The sequence below is a fragment of the Symphalangus syndactylus genome, chromosome 21, assembly GCF_028878055.3.
Source record: "Symphalangus syndactylus isolate Jambi chromosome 21, NHGRI_mSymSyn1-v2.1_pri, whole genome shotgun sequence".
Taxonomy (NCBI): Eukaryota; Metazoa; Chordata; class Mammalia; order Primates; family Hylobatidae; genus Symphalangus; species Symphalangus syndactylus.
The window spans coordinates 86,011,811-86,033,268 of NC_072443.2; the positions used below are offsets into that span (position 1 = coordinate 86,011,811).

At 59.3% G+C, this 21,458-nt stretch overlaps 1 protein-coding gene across 12 annotated transcripts in view; it reads left to right on the forward strand.

Moving 5' to 3' along the window:
- The first annotated feature begins 1,613 nt into the window (after positions 1 to 1,613).
- The window catches only part of CHID1 (chitinase domain containing 1), a 53,631-nt gene continuing 33,786 nt past the window's right edge, over positions 1,614 to 21,458 (forward strand). For 6 of the 12 annotated variants that reach the window (XR_010118697.1, XR_010118699.1, XR_010118700.1 and 3 more), the window contains exons 1-8: positions 2,123 to 2,218; positions 8,002 to 8,155; positions 9,625 to 9,774; positions 10,385 to 10,517; positions 11,726 to 11,770; positions 12,595 to 12,701; positions 13,305 to 13,366; positions 18,571 to 18,663. Coding sequence is in view for 6 of the 12 variants with exons in the window: in XM_055260093.2 (XP_055116068.1) it covers positions 8,045 to 8,155; positions 9,625 to 9,774; positions 10,385 to 10,517; positions 11,726 to 11,770; positions 12,595 to 12,701; positions 13,305 to 13,366; positions 18,571 to 18,663 (701 nt within the window). In the remaining 6 variants the exon portion in view is untranslated. Of the gene's footprint in view, positions 2,219 to 8,001; positions 8,156 to 8,957; positions 9,033 to 9,624; positions 9,775 to 10,384; positions 10,518 to 11,725; positions 11,771 to 12,594; positions 12,702 to 13,304; positions 13,367 to 18,570; positions 18,664 to 21,458 lie in introns of all 12 variants that reach the window. The other 6 variants (XM_055260095.2, XR_010118702.1, XR_010118701.1 and 3 more) reach the window with 6 other exon arrangements.

Genomic DNA, 21,458 nt, shown 5'->3' on the forward strand with positions numbered 1-21,458 from the left:
GATTACAGGCGTGAGCCACCTCGCCCAGCCAAGAAGTCAGTTTTCAATCCAGGTACACGGGGCCCATTGGCACAAACTATGCAGATTGAGAAGCAGACCACTTCGTGCTGGCAACTGACAAGACTCCCCCAGGAACCCAGCTGGAGGGAGCTCTGCAGAGGGTCCTGGCTCTGGGCTTCCTATCCTCCCATCTGCGGGCCCCATCTGCTCTTGGGGTCTGTAGTTCTGGCCCAGAGTGAACCCTAAGTAGATTCTGCAATTCTTTTTTTTTGTTTTTTTTGAGACTGAGTCTTACTTTATCACCCAGGCTGGAGTGCAGTGTGATCTCTGCTCAGTGCAACCTCCGCCTCCCAGGTTCAGGTAATTCTCCTGCCTCAGCCTCCCCAGTACCTGAGATTACAGGCATGCGCCACCACGCCTAATTTTTGTATTTTTTTTTTTTTTTTTTTTTGAGACAGAGTCTCCCTGTCGCCCAGGCTGGAGTGCAGTGGCGCGATCTCGGCTCACTGCAAGCTCCGCCCCCCGGGGTTCACGCCATTCTCCTGCCTCAGCCCCCCGAGTAGCTGGGACTACAGGCGCCCGCCATCTCGCCCGGCTAATTTTTTTGTATTTTTAGTAGAGACGGGGTTTCACTGTGTTAGCCAGGATGGTCTCGATCTCCTGACCTCGTGATCCACCCGCCTCGGCCTCCCAAAGTGCTGGGATTACAGGCGTGAGCCACCGTGCCCGGCCAATTTTTGTATTTTTAGTAGAGACAGGGTTTCACCATGTTGGCCAGGCTGGTCTCGAACTCCTGACCTCAAGTGATCTACCCGCCTTGGCCTCCCGAAGTGCTGGGATTAAAGGCGGTGGCTCCCTGATCGATTCTGCAATTCTTTAGCGCCAAAGACCTCTGACCTCAATAAGATCCTAAAATGGCTAAGTGCCTAAGAGAAGTTGGACGTTGCCATGGCCTCCTTAGCATTGCGAGGACAGCGCATATGTCCCTGAGGACACCTGCCATAGCTTACTGGGACCCTCTCCAGAGCTCTGCCGACTTGAGGTCTTCACCCCCAAAGGTCAGGCTTCAGGCCACCATCCAGGCCGTTTGCTGAGAGCGAGTGCTGAGCTGAGTGAAAGGCCACAGCTGGTGCGGGACGTGCCTCGCACCGCATGCAGCCCCCAGCCCCTTCTAGGAAAGGCGTGGGCGTCAGCTGGCAGAAAATACCGGGAAGGGAAAGAAGGAAACGTGACTAGAAAGAAACAACAAAGCTTAGTTTAAGGAGAAAGCTCCCAAGCAGCAGAAATGGGAAAGCAGCTGTGCAGGGTGTCTCGGAGCCCACGCGCGCCCCGGGAACGGCTGAGCGGGGCAGGGTGGGGCCCGGCCGTGCGGTTTTCTGTAGGAAACTGCGCTGGGAACGGCTAGGACTGGGGGTGGGGGTCGGACAGCCTGTGCCGCTTAGAATGCGCGGTGACCGAAAGTGCTGGTCACGCGCTCGTTCATCCAAGCGCGAGGGGCTGAGTTGGGAACTCGCTTTGCCTCCTGGGGCTCCGGCTCGTGCAAAGTGCAAGGCGGGGGTGCGGACCGAGAGAGCGCGCGTTTCGGGCCGTCCCCGCTGGAGACAACGTAGTGGGCGCCATCGGCCTGGGGATGGAGATGGTCCACCCAGGCGGCGCTGCGACGGGGGTAGGGGGACGCCAGGAGTGGTGACTCTGGGTCCGCGGAGGAGCGAGCCGGGGCGGAGCCCACCGCGCGGTTCTCCCGGCACCGCCCAGCCGGGCAGAGGCCCTGGAGCCCAAGGCCCCGCGCGGCCCCACGCCGAGGGCGCCAGGCCTGCCTAAGAGCCGTGGCGCTGGGAACCCGGTTCCCCCTGGGCCGGGAACCTGATAACCAGCTCCAGCGCGAGCACGAGGGGCGCTCAAGGTGAACGCGCCAGGCCAGACTTTCGGGCAGCCCTGCCCAGTCCCCTGTCCTGGCCCAGCCCCTCTCCATCCCAGCATGCCGTGCGCGGCGGCGGCGCGCGGGCGCCTGGGGCGGGACCTCCGGCGCGCTGGAGCGTCTTCCGGCCGTGCGTTTGTGGCCGTCCGGCCTCTCTGACATGCAGGTGAGCCCCGGGGCGGCCGGCCCCTGCTCTTCCTCCTTGCACGGCCTCAGTTTCCCTCCCGCAAAGTGGGCGCGCCGGGCAGCGAGGCTCGGCCCCAGGCGGACGGGCGTGGGGTCGCGGGCGACGCCGGGCGGGTGCGTGAGAGCGAGCGAGTGTGTGAGGGGGCGTGTGAGAGGGTGTGAGGACGAGGGTGAGCGAGGGTTGCTATGAGAGCGAGGGTGAGCGAGGGCGGGGGTGGAGGGCGAGTGTGGACGGGGGCGCGTGTCGGGGGGACCGCGAGTGGGAGGTGGAGCGCGTGCGCTAGGGCCAGCGAGCCTGAGAGCTAGGCGCGCTGGGTGGAAGGGGCCTGAGTGCGCAGACAAGGGATGTGGCCGGCGGGTGAGGAGTGTGTGAGCGCGCGGCTCATGTGGCAGAGTGGTGGCCATCGGGTCCCCAGGACCCCCAGGGGGAGCAGAGGCAGAAGGGCTCCAGGCAGGCTGCCCTCCCAGTGAGGGGCACGCGGTCCCCGTGAAGGGCGGGCGCAGCATCAGACGGGATCCCACCCACCCTTTGGTTCAGCCCCAACCCTTGAAGCTTCCATTGCTGACTGTCCAAACTGGAGGGTGACCCGCCCACCCGTCCGCCTCGACTTTCTGGGCTCCCGTAATCTTCTCTCAGCCTCCTAGCTACTTGGGACTACAGGTGTGCGCCAGCGCACCCACCTAAGAAATTTTTTTCTTTTTTTTTTTTTTTTTTGAGACAGAGTCTCACCCTGTCACCCAGGCTAGAGTGCAGTGGCGCGATCTCGGTTCACTGCAATCTCCGCTTCTGGGTTTAAGGGATTCTGCTGCCTCAGCCTCCCGAGTTGCTGGGAGTACTGGCGCACACCACTGCACCCAGCTAATTTTTGTATCTTTTTTAGAGACTGGGTTTCATGATGTTGGCCAGGCTGGTCTTCAACTCCTGATGTGGTGATCTGCCTGGAAGGAAAATATTTTTTGTAGAGACCAGGTCTGGCTGTGTTGCCAAAACCAGTCAAGAACTCCTGGCCTCCCAAAGTGCTGGGATCACAGGCCGGAGCTACCATGCACCAGTTAGTTCTTCAAAACACAACAGAACAGGAGTTGTCAGTGCGTCCATCACAGAATAGAGTTAGCTCTGATTGGCTGCTGTCGCTCAACACATGTGCACACATGACATACACGTGCGCTGGGCTGGGACGTAAAGTGCATTTCTTACTGCTGGTCTCCATGAAAAGCATTGGAAAGCCCCTGCTGTGACTCCCATCATTTCCATTAGCAGCACCGAGGAGGTCCTGGACCTACGGACTGGGAGCGCAGGAAGGTGGGAGCAGTAGTGCTCCACCTTATCTTGTTACAGAGCGGTTTCTGGGACCCCTTTGGGTGACCAGGGTCGGGGCCTGTGCCTCTTCATAACACAACACATTCCCTTCGTATGCGGGGCCGTTCTGCCCAAGGGAAGGTCATTGGCATTTGGGGAAGAAACGTTTTGATGCAGGAACACAGTGTGTGCGAGCCTGGGAGTCTGTGTTATGTGAAGAGTGTGATGGAGAGTGTCCTCACGGGCCTCAGAGCAGAGCGGCCGGGGAGCAGTGGGGAGCCGGAGAGGTACCAAAGCCCAGACAAGGGCCTGGTTGCAGTGTGAGCACCCCTCAGACATCACACACACCATCTCCCTGGGGCAGTTGTCTGGAAAGTTCCATGGCAAGTCAAAGAAGCAGCCCAGCATTTGTGAGCAGCCTGTATCCAAGCACTTCATCGCAGAGCTGGCAAGTTAAGTGGGAGTGGACAGAGGCAGTACCCTGGCCTTGTGCTCAGTTAGGTTCTCCTAGTGCCCCCTCTGCTGGACACATGCTGGCAGGAGTGTCTTCCTCTTCCACCCTTTCCTCTTCCTTCCCTAAAGTGTGAAATCACAGGTTGGGGGGCAGGGAGGTCGTAGGCAGAGGGGCCACTAGGTGGGTGGACAGTGGCCCTGTTTCAAATCTGCAGGACAGCAGGTAGGGGCAGAGACCCAGCCCCATAGTGGTTGGTCACTGGGTACCTGAGTGTGCCCTCCAATTACTCCTGGGCCAGTCCCCTGGAGAACCACCGTTTGGTTTTTCATTCCTTTCCTTCCTCCCTGACCCAGATTTCCACCCAGAAGACAGAGAAGGAGCCAGTGGTCATGGAATGGGCTGGGGTCAAAGACTGGGTGCCTGGGAGCTGAGGCAGCCACCGTTTCAGCCTGGCCAGGCAAGTGATTCTGGGCCGTCTTCCCTGTGCCATGGCCAGAACCCTCCCGACCTTCCCTGGGGCTGTTGCTGACTCAGACCAAGCTTCAGCTGCAGCAGAAAGATAGTGGGGCTATGGGGAGGTGGCAGCAGGCTGCTGCCCTTGGTTCTGATTCTGGGATGTATCACTGAGGAGAGGGGCTGGAGAGGTTGGGGGTCGGGGCAGAGGGTGGTGATCTGTGCCTGAGCCTTCTTATTCCCCCTGCACACTTCTCGGAACTGCCGTGGCTGTTCAAGCACTCACTGCCTTTGCCTGTGGCTCCATGTACTGGGTGCTGCTGTGCTTGCCCTGTGAGTTCCCTTCTTAACTCCCCCTAAGCCTGCAGGTCAGGCTGTATTGTGGCTCCCTGCCTCCTAGGTGGGGGAGCTTCACTGGTTGACCTTGCCCAGGAGCGTGTTCTTTCTGTGCAGGTGTTGTGGGTGTATTGGGTACCAAAGCATGCAAACTCCCTGCCTGGGGACAGCCACAGTCTCCTCAGTTTGCACTAGGAGTACCAGTCTCACCCAGGGAAGAGACAGGGCAAAGTGGGGCAGCGTGCGCCTCTGCAGAAGGAAGCAGGTCAAGGGGACGGTTTCAGAGGAAGTGAAAACAGGTTCCTGGCCAGGAAGTCTTTTGGGTAGGAGGGTAGGCACTGTGGTAGGCCTGGCTCTGGCAGCATCTTCTGACAGGTGCACCTGCCTGGCTGGGGTTCCTGGAGCCTCTTGGGCCTGAGCTCCCATTATCCTCAGGAGCCTGTGACCCAAGGGGAAGGCCATGTGCCCAGCTGCTGGATAGTGAGTTGGGCTGAGCTCCCTACCTGTCAGGTGTCTGCCTCTGCCCAGGCTGTGTGGGCCCCTCAGCTGGTCTAGAGGGATCTGTGCTGCCAGAGCTGTGAAACTAGCCAAGAGCTTCTTCCCAGCAGTGTCCCAAAGCTTCATGAAGGACTAACAGCCTGGCTGGGCTATGGTGGTTTTTCATCTCCCCCCGCCGCCACCCCCAACCCCAGTGAAAGATAGAAAGTAGAATCACTTTTTTTTTTTTTTTTTTAAAGACAGAGTCTCGCACCGTCACCCAGGCTGGAGTGCACTGGTACTATCTCAGCTCACTGCGAACTCCACCTCCTGGATTCACACCATTCTCCTGCCTCAGCCTCTCGAATAGCTGGGACTACAGGCGCCTGCCACCATGTCTGGCTAATTGTTTGTATTTTTAGTAGAGACGGGGTTTCACCGTGTTAGCCAGGATGTTCTCGATCTCTTGACCTCGTGATCCGCCCACCTCGGCCTCCCAAAGTGCTGGGATTACAGGCGTGAGCCACCGCACCCGGCCAGAAAGTAGAATCACTTCTGTTGGCGGTCCCTAGAACCTAAAAGTGAACAGTATAATAAAAGTTTAGTGCAGGAAGACCAGAAGATACAGATAAAGTAAAAGAGAAGAAACAGAATGACCAGTAATTCCAGATAGCCTGCTCATTTATTTTTTGTTTTGTTTCTTTGTTTTTGAGACGGAGTTTTTGTTCCTATTGCCCAGGCTGGAGTGCAATTGCGCGATCTCAGTTCACCTCAACCTCTGCCTCCCAGGTTCAAGCGATTCTCCTGTCTCAGCCTCCCGGGTAGCTGGGATTACAGGCATGCGCCACCACGCCCAGCTAATTTTGTATTTTTAGTAGAGACAGGGTTTCTCCATGTTGGTCAGGCTGGTCTTGAACTCCCAACCTCAGGTGATCTGCCCACCTTGGCCTCCCAAAGTGGTGGGATTACAGGAGTGAGCCACTGCACCCGGCCTACTTTTTTGTTTTGTTTCTTTAGCTTCCACGTTAAGGGCATATCGTTTGCTTTTTACCACCCCTCGCTACATGATTTCTCTGTGGGACTGAACTGTGTAAGTTCTGTCTTCTAGTGTCTTCATTGACTGGCACATCACAAGCATGGCAGTGCCTGTCTGTGTTCCAGCATCTGGGAGAGCCAGGTCCATGAACATCCTCATGTTTTCAACGGATGTGGAAAATTCCCCATAGCTGGGCGCAGTGGCTCATTTTGGGAGGCAGTCAGATCACTGGAGGCCAGGAGCTTGAGATCAACCTGGCCAACATGGCGAAACCCCATCTCTACTAAAAATACAAAGACCAGCCGGATGTGGTAGCACGCGCCTGTAATCCTAGCTACTCGGGAGGCCGAGGTAGGAGAATCGCTTGAACCCAGGAGGCGGAGGTTGCAGTGAGCCGAGATCACGCCACTGCACTCCAGTGTGGTGACATAGCAAGACTCCAACTCAAAAAAAAAAAAAAAAAGTCCCACAGCAGGGTGCGGTGGCTCACACCTGTAATCCCAGCACTTTGGGAGGCCGAGGTGGGCGGATCCCCTGAGGTCGGGAGGTGGAGACCAGCCTGGCCAATGTGGTGAAACCTCGTCTCTATTAAAATACAAAAATTAGCCGGGCATGGTGGCGGCTGGGATCCCAGAGTGCTGGGATTACAGGCATGAGCCACCGTGCCCAGCCGGGACATTTTTTACTGGAATGTCTTTTCTTGATTTGTGAGATTTATTTGCATGTTATGAATAGATCATGGGTACAAATCCATTGTCAAGCGTGTTTCAAATATTCTTTCTGGTTTATTATTTGTCTTCCCATTTCCTTATTTCCTGAATGAAAGTCTTATATTTGTATGTAGTTCTACTGCAGTGGTATTTTCTTTCCTAATCTCTCCCATTGCTCATATAGCTGGAAAAGCCTTCTCCACCCTGAGATTGCATAAATAGGTAGCTATGTTTTCTCCTAGTACTTACGTGGCATCACCACCATCATCATTACTGTAGGCTTCTCTGAGCCTACGATTTTTTTCTTTTTTTTTTTTTTTTGAGATGGAGTCTTGCTCTGTCCCCAGGCTGGAGTTCAGTGTCGCGATCTTGGCTCACTGCAATCTCTGCCTCCTGGGTTCAAGCAATTCTCCTGCCTCAGCCTCCCGAGTAGCTGGGACTACAGGTGCACACCACCACACCTGGCTAATTTTTGTATTTTTAGTAGAGACAGGGTTTCACCATGTTGGTCAGGCTGCTTACAAATTCCTGACCTCAGGTGATCCGCCCGCCTCAGCCTCCCATTAATTGTTGGGATTACAGGCGTAAGCCACTGCACTCGGCCCAAATATTTAATTTTTGTAGGATCTCACTATGTTGCTCAGGCTGGTCTCGAACTCCTGGGCTCAAGTAATCTTCCAACCTTGGTCTCCCAAAGTGTTGGGATTACAGGCATGAGCCACCACGTGGCCCAGCCTGTGGCTTCATTATTTTACACTTAAGCCCTACCATGGTTTGGCTTTCTTTGGGTTTGAAGGAGGAGGTGGGAACCAGTGCTTTCCTAGATTGCCAGTGGTGGTCAGGGCGGCCTTGGGCTGTGAGGGGAGGGTTCTGTGGCTGATGGTGAGGAAGCTCCTTCCTGGGTGTATAGGAGGAACTGGTGGCTCAGTCAGGAGGCCCAGGAGTACTGGAGAATGGACTCTGGCCGCCAGGGCTGGTCCAGGGCAGGGCTCTGTCCCAGTGGCCAAGGCCTCACTCAGTAACATGAGGACCCAAGGCCCTATTAGGAGAAAGTGGCCCCATCAGCAGAGGGGTTGCCCATGTGCTGCATCTCTCTGCCGGTTGTTTGAATGTGTTCTGCTCTCCCTGCAGCCCTCTGGACCCCGAGGTTGGACCCTACTTTGACACACCTACCATGCGGACACTCTTCAACCTCCTCTGGCTTGCTCTGGCGTGCAGCCCTGTTCACACTACCCTGTCAAAGTCAGATGCCAAAAAAGCCGCCTCAAAGACGCTGCTGGAGAAGGTAAGGGTGGCCTGGGGACTTGAGGTAACTGTACTGGCTGAGGGCTGATCCATCATCCTCTTCTCCTTTCTGTCCACTGGGGCCTGTGAGCCAGGAGGCTCGAGGGGCATGGCTCCTCACAAAGGCACCTGATGAGCCCGCAGCCGGTGGGTGGCCTGTGTGGTTCTGGGGCTCTGGCCAGTCAGCACCTCTGACTGAGCAGCCTCTGGAGCCAGGTTTTGAGGGTAAGCAGGGTGCCTCCCCACTCATCCCACGTGGGGCTTGTTTTATGTGCCAGTTGCCAGTTACCATCCTCTAACTCTTGCTTATATCACCTGCATCCTCATCTTGCTGTCTTTGTCATGGCCTTGAGCTGTGTTTGCCTCATGCTTTTTGGGACGTTCCCCTGGGATGGCCCTGGGGATTGCACCTTCAAGGGTGTAAACTCATAGAACCACCCCTCGGCCCCAGCAGTCCCCATGCCGCTGGCCAGACCCTGCCACAGGACTGTTCCTGTGACCTAGTCCTGGACTGGCAGATGCTCTTTCTTTGCTGTCTGGGGGCAAATAAACCATGCAGTGGACATCTCTCTCTCACGGGGCCCCTTGGGGCGAGGTCAAGGGGAGGCTGAACCGGGCCGCAGAGTGTGGACAGAAGAGACAAGTTGATCACTGGTTGGAAGGTTTCCAGGAGCAGAGGTGGAGTAGGAGGAGGTGTGACATGGCAGGAAAAGACTCGCATTGGCGGGGGCGGTGGCAGGCAGTGGTTGGCCAGTATGGTGGCGTATGCCTGGCATGTTCTTTTCTTTTTTTTTTTTTTTGAGATGAAGTTTTGCTCTTGTTGCCTAGGCTGGAGCGCAATGGCGCGATCTTGGCTCACTGCAACCTCTGCCACCCAGGTTCAAGCGATTCTCCTGCCTCAGCCTCCCGAGTAGCTGGGACTACAGGCGCCCGCCACCACGCCTGGCTAATTTTTGCATATTTAGTAGAGATGGGGTTTCACCATGTTGACCAGGCTGGTCTCCAACTCCTGACCTCAGGTGATCCACCTGCCTCAGCCTCCCAAAGTTCTGGGATTACAGGCGTAAGCCACCGCACCCACCCCACCTGGCATGTTCTTGTCCAGCAAAGTGTGTGGCCCTGGAGTGCCTGGGTGGGTATCAAGTGGTCAGAGCTGGTGCAGACCGTCCACCCTCACATGCAAGGAGGGAGCCACCATAGCTGTCTGACTGCCTGCCTGCCTTCCAGCCCGGAGCAGGGGTGGGAAAGACCCTGTACAGTCGGCCAGTGTCTGTTGGCGGCCAGAGCCCTTCTGAATTGAATTGCCTGCTGTGGCCTCGATCCTCAACATACAGGGTCTCCAGGTCAGCAGCACTGTGTTGATCCAGAGACTCGGCTGCTGGCTGAATGGAAGGGACTTGCTGGGTGGGGCTCTGTGCTCTACACTGAGGACAGATGACTGAGGCTTTTCTCTCATTCCTTTTATTTCAGAGTCAGTTTTCAGATAAGCCAGTGCAAGACCGGGGTTTGGTGGTGACGGACCTCAAAGCTGAGAGCGTGGTTCTTGAGCATCGCAGCTATTGCTCGGCAAAGGCCCGGGACAGACACTTTGCTGGGGATGTACTGGGCTATGTCACTCCAGTAAGTTGGGGCCCTCACAGTGCAGAGGGAGGTCCTGAGGCTCAGGCGGGCTGCCCTGGCCCTGTGGTGGCCTCTTCTGGCCAGTCAGTGATGGGGGTCTGTGTTCTGATCTCCTGGAGCTGCCGCCACTGTGAGGCTACGGTGGGAGAGATGCCATCCTGGAGATGTCAGAGTGTAAGGCCTTGGGGGTCTCTCCAGGGGCTTGCTGTGGTGATCTCTGTGGGTTCCCCCTGAATCCAGAGGTGGGCTCTCAGGTCGTCTGGGGTCAGGAAGTGGGTGTGCAGAGCCAACCCTGGGCCAGGGAGGGGTGGGTTCTCACACCCAGCCTCCTCTTCTCTTGCTGTTCCCAGCTGCCAGCCTGCAGCAGTGGTGTGCACTAGCTCCAGGTGGGGCTTAAGACAAGCACCAGTCGTGGCCTGGGTCCCAGGCTGTGAGTCGCAGTCCAGAGTAGGAGAAGGATACCCCAGGCCAGGAGCTGATGTCAGTCTGGGCTGAGATCTGTCTACACTGGCCGGTCCTGGGCAGTTCCAGGGCCACCAGAATGACAGCACCATGGTGAGACAGGTGCTCGCTCACCTGTCCTCCGTCTGATGTCTCCATCTTTTGCCAGTGGAACAGCCATGGCTACGATGTCACCAAGGTCTTTGGGAGCAAGTTCACACAGATCTCGCCCGTCTGGCTGCAGCTAAAGAGACGTGGCCGTGAGATGTTTGAGGTCACGGGCCTCCACGACGTGGACCAAGGTTCTCATTCTTCCTGCTTGACTGTGCTTGCCCCACAGGCTGAAAAGAGTGTGAGTGCGAGAGCAGGGATGTGTGTGTGTGAGTAGGTGTGTCTCTCCTTGTGGGTGTCTCTGTATGGGAGTGTGTGTGTGTGTCTCTGTGTGATGTAAGTGTGAATGTGAGTGTAAGTGTGAGACTGATGATGTGGGAGAGAAGAGATTGTGAGTGTGTTGAATGTGACTATGGGTGTGGACATGTTTAAGTGTGAGACGGTGGGTGTGAGTGTGAGTGTGGGGACCGTGAGGCCCAAGCCCTCACCCCTTGGGGCCAAGCCGGGAGAGCAGGCCCATGGTGTGGGCTGGTGTGCTAAGTGGGAAGGTTAGTGGAGCAGGGCAGGCCTGGTGGAGGGGGTTTCTGAGGTGGTCGCCACTGTGGGACCCTCTGCAAGGCCAGGTTGGTGCCTCAGAGTATTCCGCCCAGCTCTGCGCGTGGTCCAGGTGGCTGTGAGGGGGGCCTTCCCTTGCACTTCCGGGCTGCACACAAGGGTGTGCAGGACAGGCTCTACAATGACTCAGGCAGCCTCTGGGCAGCGAAGGGCACAGGACATTGGCTTCTCCTCTGTCCCTCTCTTAGCGATTTTCATTCAATGCCAGGGAGGAGGGTGGGGTTCAGGCGGAGGCTGCCTCCTGATGGCACATCCTGATGACGTCTGCCCGAGTTTACATGGCCGCGCCTTGCATTTGGGCTCGGACAGAGAAATGGCAGGGGAAGTGTTAGGCGGTTTTGGAGTTCCAAGAGCAGGAGTGGTTTTCCCTGACACTGAGAGAACCGTGGGGAGGTGATGGAGTGTCAGCCAGTGTCAGGGCCTGGCGGGTCTGGCCATCCCTCAGCTCGGAGAAACCTTGACCTTCCCCAGGCCCTGGGATGCAGCTGCCTGTCCCCCTGGCCGGCCACAGGCTCTGAGCTGTCCCAGCTCAGGGAGGGTAAGCTCAGAGCTGCTCTGCAGGGTCAGGAGGGGGGCCTTGGCCAGAAGGGTGGAGAGTTGGGGTCAGGAAGGGGGTGTGGAGAGCCAGCCCTGGGCCAGGGAGGGATGGGTTCTCACACCCGCCTCCCTGCCCCTGCCCTTCCCATTGCATATTGTGCGGCTGCCACGTTTTCCTCTTCAGGTAGGCTGGGTCTTCCAGTTGGGCGCACGTCCCTGTGTTGACTGTCCCCTCCATGTCCCACAGGGTGGATGCGAGCTGTCAGGAAGCATGCCAAGGGCCTGCACATAGGTAAGTCCGGCAGGCCAGGAGTGGAGGCCCTGAGGGCTCGACCTCCGAGGGTGGACAGGTGGGCGCTGGGGTCTCCACGTGTTCCTGATCGCCCGGCTGTGCTACTGCGGCACAGGTTACTTTGACCGCTCAGAGATGAGGCTGGCCCTGGCCTGGCATTCACAGCCCTTGGTCTGGCTGGAGTCCTGAGCTCTCCTCCCCACACAGGCTGTGGCCCTGCAAAGCCAGCATCTCCTTGACTGGTGGCATCGCCCTCATTGTTCTCCTTCCCGTTTCTTCCTTCATTCACCTGATGAGTCCTATCAGGGCAGCTGGGGCCAAGCCCTGGGCTCGGCCTGAGGGTGATGTGACTCTGGCCCATCTGTGCCCCTGTAGCTCACGGCTGGGGAAGGGGGGACATGTGTCCCCACGTCCAGTGGCAGCCTCAGAGGCAGTGGATTAAGAGCTCGAGTTGTCAAGGGAGAGACTCTGGGGGATGCTAGAAGCAGATGACAGGGCTGAGCTGGAGCAGCCAGAGTCTGTCCCAGCCTCCCTCCTGTAAGGTGGGGCCACTAGCATGCTGAGCCCTGTGGGGAGCTGGTGTTAGGGTACCAGGACTATCAGCGTCTGCTTGCTCCTTCCCCACCACCCCTCCCTCTCTAGCCTGTGAGGCTCTGGGACATCCTCTCTGGACATGTGGCTGATCCAGGTGGCCTCCCTGCCCCTCACTGTCTGGTCTCACTTCCCTCTGGAGGCCAAGGGGATGCCCTTTTGAGGCAGCAGGCAGCAGGGGCCCTCCAGCATCTCCCAGTCACGGCCCCCGTGTGTGTCTGTTGCCCCTGCAGTTCCTCGGCTCCTGTTTGAGGACTGGACTTATGATGATTTCCGGAACGTCTTAGACAGTGAGGATGAGATAGAGGAGCTGAGCAAGACTGTGGTCCAGGTGGCAAAGGTGAGGCCTGTGTGCTGCTCCAGCCTCTGAGCACAGCCCCCCAGGTCCCGCCTGGCCATCTGGCTGGGCCTCCTGCGAGGCCTCCACTCGGCTTTTCTGGCTTCTTCCCTGGGCACCTTCTGGTGCAGCCCCCATCTTCCAGGGAAGGCAGCATCAGCCAGGCTCAGGCTGCTGTTCACTTTCTTGACCACGGGTCCACTGGAGGTCCCAGGCATGGGAGACCTGTCTGCTGGGCCAGGGTTCTTCCCTTGGGCAAAGCCCAGCTGCCTGCTACCCTCCTGGGAGGGGACCCAGCCTTGCTGGCTGCCAGTATGCCTGGGCCTCGGGTCAGGGAGCTCCCAGGCCCCCGGGGTGGGGTTGAGGGAGGTGCATGGGTGGGCGGGATGCACGAGAGCACTGGCCCCTCCGCTCCTGTTTTTCTGGGACCCCCCACACTTCCTCCTTCAGACAGGCCCTTCTGGGCATACAGCCCAGGCTTGGGTCGTGCCTCGTGAGCGACCAGGCCACAACCTGACCATGTGGGCCGAGGTGGCGGGCTTCTTGTCATTCCACCCATCCCTCCTGGGCCTCCAGGCCCTCCTTACCTGTGACTGCTTCTTTCAGAACCAGCATTTTGATGGCTTCGTGGTGGAGGTCTGGAACCAGCTGCTAAGCCAGAAGCGCGTGTGAGTGGGCACAGGTGGTGGGGGGCGGCCCTCCTCCTGGCCCTAGTGTTTGAAGGAGGCTGGAGGAAAGACCAGGGGTTTGGGGAGGGCCTTCCTTCCACAGTCCCCGTGCCTGGGGTGGGGATGGGGCTGCACAAAAGATGGACACCTGCTCAGAAAAGTGGAAGCAGCCTGTGGCTGGCAGCCGGCTCTGAACGCATTGCTGCACCAGCCCTGATGCCTGTCCTGGGTGGTCAGAGGAACTCGAAGACCCTCATTCATGAGGACTTGGCAAGAGAAAGATGGCCCGGATGGTGACAGCAGGTTGAGCTTGGACACAAGCAGAAACTCCTCACTGAGCTTCAGGGAGCCTTCCTGGGGGTGTCCCTGAGCACGGCCAGGACCCGTGGTGTGGACCGCCATGGCGGCCTCTGGGGAGTGCCTCCCAGGCCCCCAGGCTCTGCAGCAGTCCACTCCACTGGTAGGCGGCCACAGCACTGCCTCACGCCTCCTTTTGCCACGTCAGAGCCCAGCCTGCCCATGACCCTCACGTGTTCCTACTCCCTGTGGGCCGCATGACCGGGAACGGAGGGAGTGATAGAAAGTGCCATGGCTCCCCCGCCTGGCCTGGACTGGACTGACCACAGCCCTGAGGAATGGCCCTTCCTTGGTCCTGCCCAAGCAGCCCTGCCAACTCACCTGAAACAGCTACCTTCCCTGTTCTGCCAAAGTGGACGACTGCCCCGCAAAAGATAGCAGGGGGACAGTACTGCTGCCCAGGATGTTGGTAGGGGGCGTCCTCGACATGCTCAGGACAGGTGGACTCCTCTCACTCCACTGGTTGCAGCGAGCAAGACTGGCGCGGTCTCCACCGCGGGTGCCTGGACAGCAGAGTCCTATGGCAGCTGTCCAGCCCTTCAGCCTTCTGTGCGAGCCGTGGGTTCTGGAATCAGCTCTCCCGCCCCTACCACCTGAAATAGTTCTGATTGTGCTTTAAGAGCCCAGGCCTGAGCTCAGGCTCCATGGTGTCCCCTGCAGCAGCCATGGCACTTTCATCCCATTGCTGCTGTGGGCAGAGGAGCTGCAGGTCCAGGCTCTGCCCACCCGGGGCAGCGTCCCCACACAGATCTTAAGCTTGAGGCGGGGAAGGGACATTATTGAGGCAGAGCCCATGAGGGGTAGGGCAGGATTCCTGCCCAGGGGCTCAGAGGACCCTCAGCCTGGAGCCGGTACAGGCCCTGCCCCTGTGGGTGGCTCCAGCCTCTGCAGCCCCACTGCTCCTCCCACTGGGCTCTGAGGGACTCACTGGCCAGGAGGCAGCAGTCCAAGGCTCCTCCCAGAACTGCTCCCAGGCCCAGGCTCCAGAAGAGCCCTGGAGTCCTGTTTCCTGGTGCCCAGACCCCACACCCTCAGCCAGCACCCCTCAGTGTGCTCCCCACTGGATCCTGGTGCCCAGACCCCACACCCTCAGCACCCCTCAGTGTGCTCCCCCCACTGGATCCTGGTGCCCAGACCCCACACCCTCAGCCAGCACCCCTCAGTGTGCTCCCCCCACTGGATCCTGGTGCCCAGACCCCACTCCCTCAGCCAGCACCCCTCAGTGTGCTCCCCCCACTGGATCCTGGTGCCCAGACCCCACTCCCTCAGCCAGCACCCCTCAGTGTGCTCCCCCCACTGGATCCTGGTGCCCAGACCCCACTCCCTCAGCCAGCACCCCTCAGTGTGCTCCCCCCACTGGATCCTGGTGCCCAGACCCCACTCCCTCAGCCAGCACCCCTCAGTGTGCCCCCCACTGGATCCTGGTGCCCAGACCCCACTCCCTCAGCCAGCACCCCTCAGTGTGCTCCCCCCACTGGATCCTGGTGCCCAGACCCCACTCCCTCAGCCAGCACCCCTCAGTGTGCTCCCCCACTGGATGTGTCTCAGAGGCTCCTCTGTCTGGTTCCCTCCTGGGAGGCCTGGCAGCAGTAGGAGGACAAGGAGCTGTATGAAGGGAGGCTGGGAGGGGCACTGCAGTGGGGGTAAGGATGTCTGCAATGCTGTGGGGAGCCTGTTGTCTGCACAGCCCCTGAGGGGCCCCAGCTTTGCCAGAGGATCAGGTGCCTGCGTTCCTGGCTGAGGGACAATCCCAGGCCCTGCCTGGGGGGTTCCTTGCTGAGCAGTGGGCAGTGGACCCTGCCGGGGCTGACTTTCCATTACTCTCTGTGGGAAGGGGTGTCTCAGCAGGAGGCAGAGTCTGCCAGCTTCCAGCTTTCTCACTGATCCTGGGAGGGCAGTTCTATTAATCAGATTTGCCGTAACTCATTTCCGTTTCAGAGCATTAGGTAGGCAGTGAGACAGCACCAGAGGCTCCTCAGGAGATAGCCTCATGTCTGGGGTGGAGGCTGGGGGTGCTGAGAGGCTCATTGTGTCTGGGGTGGAGGCTGCAGGTGCTGAGACAGCCTCGTTGTGTCTGGGGTGGAGGCTGCAGGTGCTGAGATAGCCTCGTGTCTGGGGTAGGAGGCTGCAGGTGCTGAGACAGCCTCATGTCTGGGGTGGAGGCTGGGGGCACTGAGACAGCCTCATGTCTGGGGTGGAGGCTGGGGGTGCTGAGACAGCCTCGTTGTGTCTGGGGTGGAGGCTGCAGGTGCTGAGACAGCCTCGTTGTGTCTGGGGTGGAGGCTGCAGGTGCTGAGACAGGCTCGTTGTGTCTGGGGTGGAGGCTGGGGGTGCTGAAACAGCCTCATTGTGTCAGGGCTCCCGACGGGTCATTAACGTCAGGGTGGGAGGGCAGGAGGCAGTAGGTGGGTTGCTGAGCCGGAGTAGCTGCAGCAGGGGAGGACGGGTGGGAGCAGCCTGTGAGCAACTCGTGTCCAGGCTCCTGCAGGAATATGGGGAGCTGCGGGAAGGTGGGGAGCTGCCAGCATGGCAGGGGCAGGCAGTATCCAGGCTCCTCAGAGCAGTTTGGCAGATTCCTTTGGGCATTCTGCTGCCTGGGAGCTGCCTGAGCACAGTCCTGCCTCCGACCACCACTTGGACCCCAGCCCCCAGTGTGCCAGGCCCAAGGCTGGGCTCAGCAGGTTCCGTCCCGTGCACTGGGCCCTGGACAGAGGCTCGGGGGCAGCTTTTCCTGCAGAGTTTGTTGGCAGTGCCCTTAGAAGGGATGTTGCTGCTTCTGGTCCCTCCTGAGCTCTGGATCGGCCCCTTACAGTTGTCCCCATGCCCAGAGGGGATGTGTTAGGGGCACTTGGAGCCACCAGTGCCAGCAGCTGGCAGTATGAGGGGGTCTGTCGTGAGGAGCACTCCGGGCAATACTGCACCACTGTAGCTGCAGCTCACATCGCCTCCAGGGCCCATGTTGTCTCCTGGGGGCCTGGGTAGACCTGACTCACACCTGTCCTCCTTGAAGGCCAGCTCTGGGCCACACTGTGAGCCTGACTGTGGGTGGACACCCAGGCTCCCTAGGCCCCTCACAGAGTGGCTGGGGGCACCTTTTAGCCCTCAGGTGTGGTGTGGCCCTGGAGGAAGGCCATCTCACCACTATCCTGGGGAGCTGTACCCTGTAGACAGCATAGAGCCCACAGGCTGGGAGCCAGGCAGGAGACCCCCAGGTAGGGTCAGCTTCCCCAGGCATCTGGGCAGGGCTTACTCTGCTCACTTTGCTCTGGTGTTTCAGGGGCGGGGGCAGCACCCTCCTTGACCACCACCTCTAAGTGGCGCACAGTGCGTGACAGCCTCTGGTACCCACAGAGTTGTGGACACAGCTGCAGAGGCATGAGAACGGGCTGCCCAAAGACTCTGCTCCCCGCTGAGGACTGTGCCTGCGTTGCAGCCGGCAGAACTAACACCAGATGATCTGGGCCAGAGTTACCCAGGAATTGACGGGGGCTTAGCTTGGAAAATGACAGTCCCACTTGGGCCATGTCAGGGAAACAGGAGCTGCCACTATGCAGCAGTTGCATGTGCCAGGCCCTGGTCCTGGCACCATTGGGAGCACCAGGGCCTCTGGGTACTACTGGCTGAGGAACCGTCACCTCATCCTGACCTAACCCAGTTCTCACCGAGCCCCACAGAGGCTTGTGCTGGAGCGGGGCGGGACCTGGGGCCGGCTCCTGCCCCACCCTCAGTCCTCCTGTCATCCCCTAAGGGGTGGGTCTCCTCCCCAGATGGGGCTGCTCCCAGGGGCCTGCAGCGTGAGAGTGACAGTCTCCTATGTGCGGTAACAGCCAGAGCCTGCCCAGTGTGGACGCATCACCCTGAAACCCAGCTTTGCAGCAGCATGTGCTGCAGGCCAGTTTCTGCAGAGGCCACCTGCAGGGTAGACTCATGGGCACCAGCGTGTGCACACAGCTGGCTTGGGGTCCTGACGGCTGCTCCTAGGCCATGCTAGGAGGGAGGCTAGTGCCATCCTTTGGGGAACACTGCCAGCCTGCTCCGAGATGCTCCTGCCTCCTCCACCTCCAGGGGCCAGAGGAGGCCTAACTACTGCTCCCTGTCTCCTGCCCTGCCCGGTGTCCTGCCCTCTCCTTCCCTGAGCTACACCAGGCAGGTGGGGCCCTTGGAGTGCCCTGCAGCCGCCCTCGGGTCAGTGTCCTGGGCCTGCTGGGGGCCTTTTCTCACCTCGTGTGTCCTTTTTTTTTTGAGACGGAGTCATGCTCTTTAGCCCAGGCTGGAGTGCAATGGTGCGATCTCAGCTCACTGCAACCTCCTGGGTTCAAGCGATTCTCCCACCTCAGCCTTCTGAGTAGCTCGGATTACAGGCACGTGCCACCACACCCTGCTAATTTTTGTGTTTTTAGAAGAGGCGGGGTTTTGCCACGTTGGCCAAGCTGATCTGACCTCAAGTGATCCGCCCATCTCAGCCTCCCAAGGTGCTGGGATTACCGGCGTGAGCCACCGTGCCCAGCCTTTTTTTTTTTTTTTTTTTTAACCTGCCATGTCTTTAGGTGTCTGAAGTGTGATGTGGACACGTGGGGCTGTCTCTCTGGTGGTTTGAGCCCCTCTTTCTGGGGGTTCCTGGGGTACTGCACAGGCCTCCACTCTAGGGGTCCCATTGAGGCAGGAGACAGTGTTGTTGGGGCTACATCCAGAGATGGATAGGAGGTTCCCATGAAGGGACCCGCCTGCCCTGCTGCAGGGTGTCAGGCTGGGGACCAGCCCCACCCCTCCCTGAGGTAGTGGGTATCAGAACCCTGGGAGAGGCCTCAGTGCCAGGCGCTGCTGACCCCACCTCTCGGTTCTTGCAGGGGCCTCATCCACATGCTCACCCACCTGGCCGAGGCTCTGCACCAGGCCCGGCTGCTGGCCCTCCTGGTCATCCCGCCTGCCATCACCCCCGGGTAAGTGCCGCTCTTGAAGTGTGGGGGGCTCGGGTCGGGGGCAGCCAGTGCAGCGTGTCGGCCAAGGGCCCAGGCTCTCCTGCTCAACACCCAAACCTCATCCCGTCTGTATAGAGGCTTCAGCTGCCACACACACTCTGTGCCCCTGTGCTGGGCACAGAGAAGGCTCCAAGTCAGCACATGAGTCCCAGGGGCAGACCTGGGGGCCAAGTGGACAGAAGCAGGCTGGGTTGGGGAGTCACCGAGCCCAGGCAGGGCTGGCTTGGCTGGGGGCACCCCAAGGTGTCGAGGCAGAAGTCCCAGGGCTCTGCCCAGGGCAGCCCCTCAGGCAGACACTGGGCTTCCCGGCCCGCCACTCTGGAAAGCTGCCAGCCCTCTGCACTTCTGCAGCCTTCTCTCCCTCCTGGGGCAGAGAGGTGACTGTGGGCCACTCGCCGTGTGTGGTTGGTTGCACCCCCAAACCCGAGGTTGGCTAGAGGGACTCACAGAAGAGCCAGTTTGTGCTCACAGGAGGCTGCCACCCTGCAGATGCCTGTCCCAGCACAGGCCGGCCATGCCCTCAGGGTAGCACCCCGGCTAAGCAGGCAGCTTGGTGGCCTCCTTCACAGCCTGGAGGCTGCTGAGGGCCCTTTGCATGGTCAACTGACTTTTCTCTCCAAGCTTTCCAGGGCTCTCCGCTGATCAGTGTGGGCTGCAGCCGGGCAAGGCAGCGCTGGGACAGACACGGCAGCATGTCCTACAGACCAGGTTTCAGAATTGTGCCCCTGGTCCCGCTGCCATGGCCAGGTTCTTCCCCTGGAGCTGGGGCAAGCTGTGCTTAGACCCTTCTGGCTCCCAGCACAATGCAGTTGCTAGTTCCTGGTGGGCTCAGACTGACCCTTTGATGGAAGACCCTGGAAAGTGGAAAGCAGAAGGGGTGCTGCGGGCTGAGCCCTGGGGGCTGCTTCCTGCATGGCCTGAGCTTCTTGCACACATACCCAGCATTGTGCAGACAGAACTCCCTTTGCCTGTGACCAGGCGTTGGGGGTCCCGTCCCAGACCGAGCCCTGGGGAGCCTCCTGTCTGCAGCACTGCTGTGTGCCCTGGCCCCTCCCTCTCCCTCATGTGCCAATTGGGCTGACCTGTGGGTGGTGCTGGTGTGGGGGGGCCTGGCTGTGCCTCGGCGGTTCTGCTCCTGCAGTCCAGCAATCTCAGCCTCCCCGGCAATAACGGGCCCAAGTCCAGGGCTGGGGTCTCACCTGTGTCCCAGGTTTGGGGCCCCCACGCTGCATTTTTTTCTTTTCTTTTTTTTTTTTTTTTGAGACGGAGTCTTGCTCTGTCACCCAAGCTGGAGTGCAGTGGCGCAACCTCGGCTCATTGCAAGCTCCGCCTCCCGGGTTCACGCCATTCTCCTGCCTCAGCCTCTCCGAGTAGCTGGGACTACAGGTGCCCGCCACCACGCCCGGCTAATTTTTTGTATTTTTAGTAGAGACGGGGTTTCACCGTGGTCTCGATCTCCTGACCTCGTGATCCGCCCGCCTCGGCCTCCCAAAGTGCTGGGATTACAAGCGTGAGCCACCGCGCCCGGCCCTCTTTTTTTTTCTTTTTTGAGATAGAATCTCACTCTGTCACCCAGGCTGGAGTGCAGTGGTGCGATCTTATCTCACTGCAACATCTGCCTCCCAGGCTCAAGTGATTCCCCATCTCAGCCTCCTGAGTAGCTGGGACCACACGCACATGCCACCGCACCCAGCTGATGTGTGTATTTTTTTTTTTTTTTTTTTTTTTTTTGTAGAAATGAGGTTTCGCCATGTTGCCCAGGCTGGTCTTGAACTCCTGGGCTCAAGTGATCGTCCCACCTCGGCCTCCCAAGCCACCGTGGCCAGCCTTTTCCGATGTGAGACACTAATGTCTGACCTGTGTTCCCAGGGTTTGAAGGAGGCTGGCAGGGGCTGGCTGTGAGGACACTCCCTTCCTGAGCTGACAGCACCTGTCTCCGGTGGTTGGGAGGGGAGAAAATGCCTCGGGGCAGCAGACACTCCTTGTCCAGAGGCCATGGGCGTGGCCACCTCTGTGAGGCACCCATTTCTTTTTTTTTTTTTTGAGACAGAGTCTGGCTCTGTCCCCCAGGCTGGAGTGCAGTGGCACCATCTCGGCTCACTGCAAGCTCCGGCTCCCAGGTTCACGCCATTCTCCTGCCTCAGCCTCCCGAGTAGCTGGGACTACAGGCGCCCGCCACCTTGCCCAGCTAATTTTTTTTGTATTTTTAGTAGAGATGGGGTTTCACCATGTTGGCCAGGATGGTCTCGAACTCCTGACCTCGTGATCCGCCCACCTCGGCCTCCCAAAGTGCTGGGATTACAGGCTTGAGCCACCGTGCCCAGCCAAGCCACCGATTTCATGGGGCTCCCAGGTTGCCCTTTGTGCTTAGGGGAGCTGCAGAAGCAGCCATCGGTGGGGACCAGCTCAGGAGCCCAGGGCAGTTCTTGAGGCTGGGGCAGAGGACCAGGTGCCTGTCTTCTGCTGGTGGCAGCCTCTGCCTGAGCTTCTGGCCCTAGGCAGGAAGTGGGCAGTTGGAGCTGGGCCAGGTCCCTGCCCCTCACCCCACAGCAACCAAAGCTCACAACTCCATTTGCATGGCGCTGGTGGGGGTTGCAGCTGTAGGGTGGGATGTACGCCAGGGCTGTGGGCACTGTGACCAGGCTGGGGGCGGGGCCAAGGCCTGCGGTGGGGGTCCCCGGGGAAGTGGGACCCAGCTGGGCGGAGGGCTGGGCACTGCTGTTGTGCGCCCGCTTAACTGGAGCGCGGGGCTGTGC